We start from the raw sequence: 13,109 nt of genomic DNA, 5'->3' as shown, positions 1-13,109 counted from the left end.
AAAGATTACCGTTGCTCCGAGAATTTGTCCTAGAAACGATTCTCCTTCGAATGGTACAAATCTAGCGGCTAGGAAGACGACAATGACAGGTCCCACACAAGAACGGAGCAAAACAGACACCGAAAGAAGCGACGTGCAGGTTCCTCTCATGGGATCTTCCCGTTGGGGATCCCAGGTAAGTAGTATCCCATTCTCGTGACCGCGGGACACAGGTACTACATAGAGTGGCCAACATCTTCCCACACCTACCTGAAAGCTCCGGGACCATTCTGATCGAGATTGGACATCTCAGTCTCCATCGATCTCCAGCATCCCTCTCTCTCTCCTACCCTCTGATGTTCCCGCCAACCCTGAGACCCTCGCAAGACAAGAGGCTAACGAGAGGGAAAACACAGAGGTAAAGTAAGAGTCCTGGAAACGCGCCCTTACACTTAGCCAGCGATGGGACTGACAAGGGTATGGAACAGCTATAAGAACTGGGAAGATCGGCAAATTTTTTAATGTTTCTCCGAAGGTAGAAGAATAGAAGAATCTCCCCTTTAGATTCAACAAATGAAAGTCTCGGGTCGATTCATAAATAAGTTTTCATTTTTAACTCGCGATTCATTTCCAGATAAATTGTTACACGATAAACGAAATTAAAAATAACCCAAAAATAAAGTTAAATCCTCGAAAATGAAAATCCACAAATCGAGAAGCAAACGAAACATCACCCCCCCCCCTCTCTCTCTCTCTCTCTCCCTCTCTCTTTTTCTCGAGGGGCCCGAAGGAAAGCAACGTTTAAAAGAACCCCGTAAGAGTAGGAGAGGAGGGTAGAGGGGAAAAAAGCGGGAACGTTGTCGGCGATCAGCTGAGAAACATTTCGAGAAGCTGGTCGGCTCCACCGACAAACCGGTTATCCTGGCGTGGGGCATCTTGGCGGGAAACCTCCTCCAATGGCAGCTTAGGGTTCTTGCTCTCTGTCTGTCTCGGTCACTCCTCCTCACCCCCTACCTCCCCCCCCCCTACTCCCCGCCGCCGCCGCCGCCGCCGCCACCGAACCACCACCCGAGTCGCGGCGTTCTTAGAAGGAACGCAAAGCATTTGCATTCACGAGGGAGACCACCGCATAGATCCTCGGACGGGATCCTCCACACGTTCCGTGCTGCGTCGACGCATTCTTACCGAGCGCCTCAAAGTTTCACCGCCTTTTCGAAAAATCCCAGAAAGAGAACGATCCCCTTAAACGTCCTTCGGGATACATAACGAAAGTAGCTCAGATTTCTTTTTTCCCGTGGGTTCTCTTGACGAGAGCTCCGAAAACAGGGATCTCGTTTGCTTGTTCGGTTCTCGAGCGTTCTTGGCCGCGATTTTTCTTGTTGCTAACGGAAGGGAACCATCGGACCGGTCCTTTTCTCTTTCTGTTGTCGAAAGACATTTAAAGGTCTGCCGAGGTTTTTAATGGAGGTACGCCAGCGTTTCAACGAAAGTTAACACTTTGCTAGCGTTCGGACGAGTAATTGAATTCGACAATGCTATTTGTTTTCGTAATATCGGTACTATATATTTATTTCATCCGAGCGAGTGTTCACTTTACCTACGAATTCCATTTCCCTAGCAAGAGGAAAGATAGATGTTTCCACTCGGTCGATCTAATTTTTGGTTATTCTCGATGCTGCCCAACGGTTACGGCATTCCCCAACGGGCGAGAAAGAAACGAGTTGCGAGCAAACGAAAGCTTCGGTTGATAAGGCGCGACGGGGAGAGGGAGGGGGCGGGGGGGGTGGCGTGGCTCGGAGAGAAAGATCGCTGGAGGTTCGTTTGCGTGTGGTCGTTTATGGAAAGACTGGAAACGCGACGTATGCGTGACGAGTATATTGCTGTACAAGTACAAATTCGTAAGTCAGTATCCGATTATAATTTTTACTTCATTCTTTCGTAATTCGTTAAATGTTACATAGTTTATTAACACGAAATAGAAGGGTATCTCGCGTCGAGTCAGTTCCAGACTCAGAATCTGAGCGTTTTTCATTTTGGTCAAATTTTGACGAATAAATTTAACGTTAACGTAAAGTTTGATACAGTTCAAGTTTAAATGGTACTTGTTTGAATAAGATGCACAGCTTTCTTCTTAAATGTCAAGCTTCGATTCGAACAATAAATGAATACATTAAGCAAAAGTTCTCGATAACGTTGAACGCTAGATTCTTCAACTATTACTTCCAGAAATAAACATCGTTACTCCCTATAGTTGGAATTCTCCAAGTTTGTCCAATGAACGACACACCGGGGAACAGTTTCCACGCGGAGGCAAAGTGGGCGTTCTTCTCGGCGAGCAGGGATGCGGCGAACTTGGTCGCCGGAATCGTTTTGCTTGGTTTTTTAACGGTCGCGTCGCGAGAATGACGAAGAGAAAAATAGACGGAGACGCCGTGCGTATACGTGTACGCGAATATCGACCGTTACGATAGCAACAGTACGAGAAGGAGGAAGATAGGGAAAACGCGAGGGACGAGGATCGCGTTGATTCGGTCGTTCTCTCGCCTCGACTTTTTTTTACATGCTGCATCTCGATCCTCCCGCAGATCGACGATCGTTTCGAAAACGAACCGTTGCTGTCTGCGATCTCTCGATATTTCAGTCAGGATTTCTTGTTCGGATTCTATGCTGATTCGAGTTACGGATCAATTTTGATTGTTCTTAATCAACTCCCGTTACTTCCAGAGGCTTTATAACCGATACGATAACGCTGATATCGCGTGGTTTACGTAAGTCGAGGAGTTCTGTATTGCTAGGATGGTAATGAATTTGATTTAAATAATAAATTAATAGAAATATACAATAATCCGATCGTATAAACCAATTTCTAATTTATACTTTTCTATTCTTTTACGATACCATACTCTTCCTGATATTCCTACCCAATTTTCTGCGATATTATAATTAAATAATTGAATGTTATCTGTCACTAATATCACCGTCTAAGCTCAATTACTACATCTTGTTTTACATGCATCTACCACTGTATAGTTACGTAACAAAGACGTTAAGAATAGACCTTTACATATTTATGCCCAGCGGCTCCGTTACTCGTGTGCGAGTTGCTTAGGCGGTATTATGAATCTTAATTGAGCGGAATGTTATCGTTACAGAGGTCCGAAGAGAACAGACCGAGAGACGGGAAAAAAGAGAGAAGAGGATCGTCTATGACACTCCAGGATGAGATTACTTAAGAGCGTTTGGTCAACGGTACAGTCGCAAGTTACAGGTGCGAAATGTAACCCACGAAAATGTTAACAGACGGAGACAGATAAATATGTGTAGATACGCATACAAAGCATAATGAAATAAAATCGAATTAAATGAAATAAAATGAGAAAACATGAAATGAGAAAACATGAAGCAGAATGACACGGAGTACAAAAAGTGAGTAAGAAAAGGAAGAAAGAAGACGTCAGCAGGGATTACGGGGGAGGGGATAGGAAGAGGGCGCGTAAAATTGGGAATACCCAGAAAGGATGGAGCCGGTGGTAACGCGCGGGTGCAGGTTCAAGCATGAACCAAAAACGAACGTGAACGGCGGCAAGCGAGACTGACATCCGAGACGACGCGGAACCCAAGGCGGGGAGGATAAGTGGCTCTTTCTCGCGACGATCGATGAATGAAGCTAGGAATCATGAATGGGGCTTGACGCGCGGAAAAGACGAACGTTTGTCAACCCGAGGTGCCGAAGAAAAGCAATTCTACGCGCGGCGATTTAAAGGGACCGGTCATTTCGGATAGAAAAAAAATGTACACTTCTGGATTTAGGTCTCGAGAGTGTTTCTGGTAAATTACACTGGAAATTGAGACTATTTAAGGATTCTATAGAGCGGTTAAACGAGGCACTGAGGAACGAACTAAATAATGATAGTAATTGCACAAAAATAAAAATATTTATGTTCTAAATTTCATAGAAATTGTTTGAAAAATCCCTACTATGTTACGCTATGTTATCACCGCTCGAAGCAGTTCCTTGTAGATAAAGAAGAATAGAAGGAAACACTTACCCGTCGTTGGTGTGACGATCTGGGCGCTTGCAAGGAGAGGCATCTGAAATTTGAGGAAAGGCGTGAGTCGGGTTGCATTCGAAATCCTATTTTGGATAACATGTTATCTCATTTCATCAAAATATAACTTTATAAGCCCGACTATATAGCAACTCTATATATCTCTTTCGTTATATACAGTTTTTAACGATAAAATCATTTTCAACCTCGTTCGAATTTTGCTCCAAACCAAGATTCGTGTACAAGACAAACTATTCAACGATAAAGGAAAATCTTCCAAATAAATGTTATTAATTCTCTTTAACCGATCGGATATAAAACCGAGTTGCTCAGGGACTGCTGGTGCGCTGGTTATATTTATAGCAGCTCCATACGTTGATCGCGCAAGGCGCGTCTGCGACGCGTAAAACACGCGAAGGACTCGAAGGAACGCAGGATAAGGTATCGCGGCCGGAGGAAAGTGTAACAGAGTACGGAGGGTCGGTAGAGAACCGGAACGCCTTTCCTCGTTGCCGCGTCCACCGTGAAACGCTTCCGCAGGAAGTTGGCGCAGTCTCTGTGACGGACGTTATTTCGCCCAATCTACCTGCGTTGCTTTCCACCTTAGCCGAGATCGCACGTGGTCGTTTACGAACGCGTGCTATGCGAGTCGGTGGCATCGATCGGGTTTCGCGGACATCGAGCCACCGAGAAGCTTTTTTTTTTATTCTTGGCAGTTAACCCACAGAGCGAACCAGGCTTGCCTCGGAAAGGAAGAAGGAACGACTTCCATTGCCAATTTCTATTTCACCTCTCGAGGTATGCGCCTCCTCAACGACACTTCCCGTCCTGCCTCGCCCTTTCCGCGATAGGAAGGTTACACAGAACGTTGCGATTACGGTTAACGGCGACCGACTAACCAAAACCAGGCAAATGCGGAGGCCAAACAGCAACGGACGAGAATCAGATTAAATCAGATAAAATCTGTGATTCTCCTCGTCCCTGAGATATCGTTTCCGATAGATGCTACTTTCATATTTATTTACGTTGTTACAAATAATTAATATTCTTAATTCTAAGATAAATATTCTACGATACCGGTAGCGAAAACTAAAGGAGCAGCGGGTATTTGTTACACGAGGGTAAGAAGAATTTTCAAATTACTCGAGAAGAATTGTTCCTCGGCTATCGCGTGTATCATTGTGTCGACACCGATGGCGAAGCATTTAGAAGCGTAAGCATGAACTGGGGCGATGATGACACTCTAATTTAAAGGCTAACGAAGATAATTGCGGTTATCAAGCTTGCGAGGTTACCCATGACATTTTCATGCGTGGAAACTTCCGGTCGTTGCGAGTTTCTTCTCCAACGATCAAACTTATTATCCACGTATCAGCACCTAAATAAACGATCCACGTTTTCTTGCAAACGATGAAAGATCATGCAACAAGCTTGGTACTAGTGGATTTTAATTAGAGAATTCTTTGAACGCGCCCATAGCGTAGTTTGCTGCGAGAGAACCTTCGCGTTGGCGTGACCCCGCGTGGCAGGCGAGACGAACCGTCTAAAAAACACAGTGGTTAAATATATATACCGGCAAGAGAGAAACTAGGGTGAACCTGGGGTGAGTCTACGGTACCAGAGTACTGGCACGGGAATAACCGCCCTCCGAAATCTATTTTCGACGTGAAAATCTGTTCCATAAATACCAATTACAAACGACCAACGTTCGTCGCGCGTACCAAACACGTACGAGATTAGAATACAGATGCTGCGGACGGATGCGCTGGGAGTACGTTACCGAACGTAACGTACAACTAACGCGAGCGTGCGTGCACGTACGTGCTCGCTATCGTCGACCACATGTGCCGCGATCGATTGATCGTGCGTGGCAAATTCTGTACGACGACACGTGACAACGCACTCGGGAGGCAAAGGTGTGGCGAAATTCTTATCTAGCCACGAATTTCGAGTACAGTATTTGTCCTACAGGGCGCATTCACGCACATATGCGTCAACAGCATTTTTCTTTGATATTTTATTACACAACAACATAAACAACAACTCGAGCGCTGTTCCTAACGGAACCATTGAAGATAATTGTTAGACAATTATTGCCATCAGAATTATTGCCATTTGAAAAATTGGGCAACGTGGGGTTAATTTTATTCGAGGTACAAAGACCATTGTATCTACGTATTGTACGGAATAATCCTAAAACTAAAATTTCAAGATTTAAATGCCTATCTACAGGTACCTTGGTATAGGTGGAAAAATCGTTTCACTGGCGTCCCCTGCATAAGCAACTAAACAAAACCATGTTCTTATCAAATGTAAAGTAAAATTCGTTGGACCAGAGGATCAAGGTATCAAGAATCGTTGGCTCTGCCTTGGTCGTGAAACGATTCACAATGAATCGTTAGGTTGTTGTAACCGTTCGGATGGAGGAGATCGATCCGCCGTGGCTTGGGAGACAGGAAAACAGAGAATCCTACGACAATGCATAATGGTACGAGCCAAGTCGAGGGTTGGGGTCACAGTACGTTCCAGGGGTACCCGGCCGTACGTAGGTTCTAATACTCGCGCGGGGATGGCAAGCGTTCGGCTACACCGTGCCAGGTGGCGACTGTCGTTCCATGTGTGCTCATATGTCTGCCCCCTGAGCCCTTACTTTCCCCTCCCTAGGGGTAGACCGACCCCTCTGGAATACCAGAAGCACCGGAGACACCAGAGGCACGTTAGCGCCCCATCGTTTCCCCTGCATCGTTCACGCGCGAGCACTCGCTCGCCTAATTACTCCCTTTCTTAGCGCGACTATCTCCACGTCCGAACGAACCGTTCCTTTTCAACGTGGAAATTGACTATTCGTACCACGAATAGCCGAGTGCTGTCCTGGACGAATAACGTTTTTGCAAATTCAAATTCGCATCCCTTGTTAAAGGGTCTCGATTGGGCTTCGTTGCGAACGTTTTAACGAGGAATTGCTCTACTCACTTTTCTGTATTTTATTGGGCAATGTTGCAATTAACCTGTCTATCTATCACCTAATAATTAGGCGACAACCCGAGGGACAGGTAGGAGAAACCTGATAGTTGTTATTTCCCTGACCTGCGCAACATCGAATATATCGAACACGTGATCGAGTGCCGAGGATAACAGAAACAATCCGAGAGTGCAGTCCTTTCGACGAGCCTCTATCGATTTTCGAGACTCTCTTCTCTTCTCCCTCGTCTTTACTTATCGAGCTTCACCGCGAGTAGAAAAAAAAGGAACCCGACGGGAGAGTGTGGGTATCGATCGAGTAACGAGTCCGAACCAACGGGCGCGTGCCACCCTTCCCGACTGAATATCGCCGACGATCGATCGATAGCCTCCAACGAACATTGGAATGAGTCATTACCCACGATTAGGTAGGTGCTCGCACACCGAACAAACACTCGCCCAGAAAAAGGAAGTGCGTCTATATTCTTGCATTTGTACGCGATCTCATAAATTTCACCCTTTCTATCTCTCCACTATGTCATAAAGGCTTAACATCCTAAGTCAGACATCTTAAGAGAGTCTTAAGTGGACAAGAGCGACGAGAGTGCAAAACTGCCTACGCAGAAGGCCTAGCAATTCCAACGACTACGTCGTTGCACATGTCGCGATGCACCGAGCGCATCTCTTTGTCTATCGTCGCGAGACGCGCTGGACATGCCTCCTTCCTTTCCAGCTCGTTACCATAGGTAATGGTGAACCTGCGAAAAAGTCGAGTAAACCGAACCGCTAAGAGCACCCCGAACGCAGACGGAAACTCGTAACCGGAGCCACGAACCATGGAACGAGAGAACCGTGTATCGTGACTCGGAACGCACAGGTGCAACCTACCCCACCGTGACCGCTAGCCACCGACGAAGAATATCGTTTCTGTCGCAACCGTACGCTATCGCGAATTACTCGAGGCTCCTCGTGTCTCTTTTCTGCTTTTCTTTCGACAGTCGCCACCGGAAGGGCCCATAGGACGGGGCTTTGACAAACTTGTAGCACGCGCGACCGTAGCACGCGACAGAATACTAAATAAAATAAATTACTCGATTCTGGGGTTCGACTGGATGTAGAAATCAATTCTGGGTCTTAATCGATTGATTGATAAAAATACGTAAGAATATGTTGAGCGCTTTACCCGTTGCTCCCTAACTACCGTTCCCAACCACTACTACACGGCTACGCATTTGTGCCTTAACCAAAAGAGAACTCGCAAAGTTTGTATGATATACACATCGCCCCGGCCCCCCCCCCCGCCCCAAAAAAAAAACAACAAAAAATGTTGTATACTTCGAAGAACGGGGGGATGCTAGCATCTACTACGCTAATAAGCTACAATATCTACGATACCTAACCAAAAGCATGATTTCACTATTTTTGGAGCTCGCTATTTGTAAACAGTAGCTGATACAGTTACTGTCGTCGTCTTGTCAGCGATGAGTGTCTTATTAATCGACTGGACGATTATGTATTCTCCGTGGTGTCTGCCAGTTTATCACACGCGGATCGTTACACGGCTATAAATGACGCTGTCTTGTTACCTCTCCGTGTACCCGCCAAAAAACGTATCCTGACAGGGGTGACGCAGGTAGCGCGGTCAGCTATCTGTTACGGGTCCTCGAAAATTCGACGAAATTAACGGCACATACTAATGAACCTAGACACGTCCTTTGGTTAGGCCCCCACGCTTTGTAATACGACGCTGGTGACAAACTAGGAGTCGAGAGGAACGGAAGGACATGAAACAGAAGTAGAGGGAATAATGGTCCCTTGTAATCGTCCTAGGGTTCGTTGTAAGGACGGTTATCGTACTCATCGGTCATCCTAATCATATTCGTCGCGTCCATAAACACGAAGCAATGAAATTTGTATTCCTCCTCGATTAAAATAAACGCGGAAGGCGGACAAGAGACGGAACACGCGAAAAGAGTGGAAGGAAGGACCGCAAAGGACCGCATGCGGCTTTCGAGCCGCAGGTTCCCCGTCCCTTGGTCTAGTACAGCGATAGGCGCAGCGACGTATGGCGGCGCGTGCATCGGTGCGTAATAAACGATAAAGAACGAAAAGGCGATTAAACAAAGGTCACCGTTGAGCAAGTCACACAGCTGCTAACTAGAGGCTCAACGGTACGGTGCACCGTCGTATCGCAGACCGCGATAAACGCTCTAACATGTGTGTACCTAACGTGCTGAACACTGCCCTCGCAGTTATTACTCGCCGTTACGAAGGAACACCGATTCCACCTCGACAATACAACTTCACTTTGAACTTGAAGATTCGCCTGACAAGGTCACTCGCGTCCAACGGAACGTTAACGAAATGGTACTATTTTCCTATGTTCGAGCAAAGAGGGAGCAATTTTGGCATTTGAAATTTCTAGAAGCAAAGGGAAAGGGGGAAACCTTAAATCTCGAATTTTAGGCAACTTTGCATTTGAAAAATTTGTTATGTATCGGAAAATAAAGTCGCGGCAGATTTTGTCCGAAACGGAAAGTTGGAGACTTTTGAAAGCAAAGGGGGGAAAAAGAAACCTTGGAGATGATGCCCCCTACTGGATCCTCCTGGCTTCCCAGATTGATCGAATCTGGAACGAGCATAACGGGACAAGTACAACCTTACGCAAAGCCACCCAAGGGGTTGGATCGAGAGGTCGGTTCAACGCATTGGATACCGCTCATTCGTACTTTCCTTCTCCTCGGGCTGTCCTCTCCCTCGAATTTTGTATGCTCGGCCCGTAAAACACAACGAGGGGTGGCGAGTGGTCGTGCAGCCGGCACGCGCTCAACGAATTTTTTAACTAACGGATATCGGGGTAAACGACAACGCGGGAGAAATCAGGAGCACGATACGCCACTCCCGTATAAGTCACCGGTCACTCGAACCTCTATATCCCAACGATTCCATATGGCGTCTGACCAGAATTCGGCACACTTTTATCCAGACGAGTTCTTTTATTCGTGACTCATCTATCTAGATAAGACTTTTATTCGAACGAGGTGCTCCATAAACAATACGTTGTCCGTCACTCGTCATTCGTTACTCGTTATTCAAATAGGCGATCGTTTCTTCGAATAACGAAGACATCGCATACACACAAACAATATACAGGGTGTCCCAAAAATGTTGGAGGTCCTTGAAAGAGGTGGTTGGGGAGGTGATTTGAAACAACTTTTTCCTTAGCGAAATTATTGTCCGAGGCTTTGTTAAGGAGATATTAACGGAAAACACTGACCAATCAGAGCGCGCGGATACCGTTGGAGCGGCCGCGATAGCGATGGCTACGCGCTAGGTAGCCGCTCTCGTACGCGAACAAGTGACTCGACGTGCATCGAAGGATACTGACGCGGCCGCTCAGCGCGTAGCCTTCGCTACCGCGACCGCTCCAACGGTATCCGCGCGCTCTGATTGGTCGGGGTTTTTTTCATTAATATCTACTTAACGAAGCCCCATCCGACATTTTTGCAAAGGAAAAAGTTGTTTCAAATCACCTCCCGAACCATCCCTTTCAAGGACCTACAACATTTTTGGGACACCCTGTATATACATTACATATCTCAGATACTTTGCATATGCAACGTGTGTGCGATATCGACCGTGATTTATGTACGACACATAGTGCAATAAATAAATGAACAAAACAATACGAACAATCATTCGAGGAGTATCTGTTGCGAAATTCGAAAAACGGTTTCTAGCATCGATCGAAACGAACGAAAGACTCGTTCGAACGGCGGGGGGGAGGGATGGAAATTATTCGCCGCGACGAGGAAAAAAGTCGATTAGTAATTCGGTGTACAACCGTTAAAGGTTACCGAACAGAGCGCATCGTCTTTGAGGATCAGGTTGCGAGACCTGCCTTACCGGCCATACGAGAAATGCTAATACAGTATACACGAAAACCCCCGGGACCCTCGAGACCTCCCGAGACCCCGAACACCTCAAAGACCCCGTCGTGAAACCCTTTACCGTCTCTACGTTACTTTCTTCTTCCTCTCCCTTCCTTATCCGTTTCGCTTTACTTTGCCTCGAGCCTGCGCGAGAGTTGGTCTCGTCAAAATTCTTCGAGCCGTCCTTTGAATTTTAAATTCTTTTCTACCCAAAGCCACTAGCCGACAACGCATGCCACCGCTCTGCTTCGACCCTCTCAAACTCAAATTTTTTTTTAACAGCCACAAAAACATATTTTACGCGAAATAGTTGAACATTGTTTTCCCGGTCGCGTAGGTATCGTTAACGGCCTTTTCAACGTGATTTTAGTGGATTTCCCAGAGCGAAGTATAAACTAGATAACGTTTGTTAACTTAACGAGTGCAGGCTCATAAAGGGATATGACAAGAAAGGAGCAAAACGGACACGAGTCCCTAAGCGAGGTGTTGTGACGACACAGAGAGATCCGTGAAGGTAAAACAAGATTAATCTAGCTATTTCAATAGTATCACTTTTTAATAAATAAATCTCTAAAAATTAGAAATCTAAATATTGATAACCTACGGTGCAGAGCATATAGACATAGATACAGCCCTGGGCTTTAATACGTGACTGATATCAACGACCAATTGTCCGAAGAAGATCTAAAGCTAAGGTCGAAACGTGGAAGCGTTTAAATATTTATGATTATTTTATACGCTCTGGAAAGGCTAATCATAGTACGTTAATATTGATGAAAAAGATGTGTCAACCACTGAAAGGAATGGTTTTTAGTGAGCATTTTTTACTGAGACGAACAGACCTCTAGAATTTTAATTCTGGAAGCGCAATCGTGTCTTCTATAAATTATATAATTCAAACCGGGTTCGGAATCTCAAAGTAAAAAAGTCTCGAAAATGAATCGGTGTCTCGTCCAACGTATAAGCGATTAACGAATAATGATACGACCATGCAATTTCCGTTCGATGTATTACGAAGCTACACACAGTCGTAGTGCAACTTCCCGCCGTTTCCGTAAACTATCACATAACCTTGCCAAGCACATTAAACAGCGCTTGTCAGGATGTCGCGTTGGTTTTAAAGAAGGAAGGGAACTACTATCTGCAGAAAAGGATTGGACTTAGCCTTCAGGGTTCGAGAACAAGAATCGATCGTTAAGTCGGTAATTTAAAAGTAAAGGTCTCTCACGAAACCGGGCCACGTGTTTGCCAGTTTTTGTTTCCGAACACCGATTGTTGTAACCGTTTTCACCGTTACATTTAGGGCACACCAGACATGAGAAAATTCTTAAATTTTGTCACGTGTCTTATAAATGTCTTATGAATATAAACACAACGAGAATTCTTACGCTAATGATCCTCGTTATTCGTTACGAATGTTCGATTGTTCACTTACCGTGACACCCTTCAGCATCGTTTCTGCTACGTTTCGAACAGCTTCCCGAAAGCGACGAGTTCATCAATTTGTTAACGATTCCAGAGATCGGCGACACTAGCATCGAAGACGCTTCGTCTTGACTCTCTTTCGAACTTTCCTCACTTTCAGCGATGCACGATAATATTGTCATTCGTTGAAACCCGGACATCGTGTTCCCTCGCACTTGGAATTGTCTCTTCGTCGAACTCGAGAAGCTCCGAGATACAACTTGTCATGAATATTTTGCAAAATCCCTTTTCGATTAATGCCAATTCGCCTTCGTCGCGACCCAACGCCGCGTGCGATTGGGGCAAGGAGATAAGAAATTGATAGATGATTGGGAGGGGAGGCGTAGAGTTCATGCGCAAGATCTTGCGTCGAAATTCGGCGATTATTACTCAAAGGCTCCTTTCGGTGACCTGTAAACAGATTTGAAGCCAATGTTAGATTATACGTTCGAGAAATTATGGTTAAGATATATTTCTAGTTGACTATTTTAATTTAGTTGTTTGAATAACATTCGATATACATATTCCAAAATCACATTTTCGATCAGATTATTTTCAATTCGTATCATTCGACTAAAATTACCACCAAAATTAAAAGACACATCGGGCCACTGGTAACCTTAACCGACCCCTGGTATTTACGAGAACATATTTACAATGTAGTTTATGAAAGTATCGCTGGTGCCGCCGACACAGAGGACGAAAGGAGACGTTCAGTTTAATG

At 45.4% G+C, this 13,109-nt stretch overlaps 1 protein-coding gene across 1 annotated transcript in view; it reads right to left on the bottom strand.

The window, feature by feature from the left end:
• The window catches only part of LOC128875512 (uncharacterized), a 39,903-nt gene that overhangs the window by 25,900 nt on the left and 894 nt on the right, over positions 1-13,109 (bottom strand). The window contains exons 2-3 of the mRNA XM_054121145.1: positions 12,357-12,796; positions 4,029-4,071 (exon numbers count right to left, since the gene is read on the bottom strand). Coding sequence (XP_053977120.1) covers positions 4,029-4,071; positions 12,357-12,546 — 233 coding nt within the window. The 5' untranslated portion in view covers positions 12,547-12,796. The remainder of the gene's footprint in view (positions 1-4,028; positions 4,072-12,356; positions 12,797-13,109) is intronic.

The sequence above is a fragment of the Hylaeus volcanicus genome, chromosome 4, assembly GCF_026283585.1.
Source record: "Hylaeus volcanicus isolate JK05 chromosome 4, UHH_iyHylVolc1.0_haploid, whole genome shotgun sequence".
Lineage (NCBI taxonomy): Eukaryota > Metazoa > Arthropoda > Insecta > Hymenoptera > Colletidae > Hylaeus > Hylaeus volcanicus.
The sequence above is the reverse complement of the archived record's forward strand: the minus strand, read 5'-3'. Positions and strand labels throughout refer to the sequence as shown.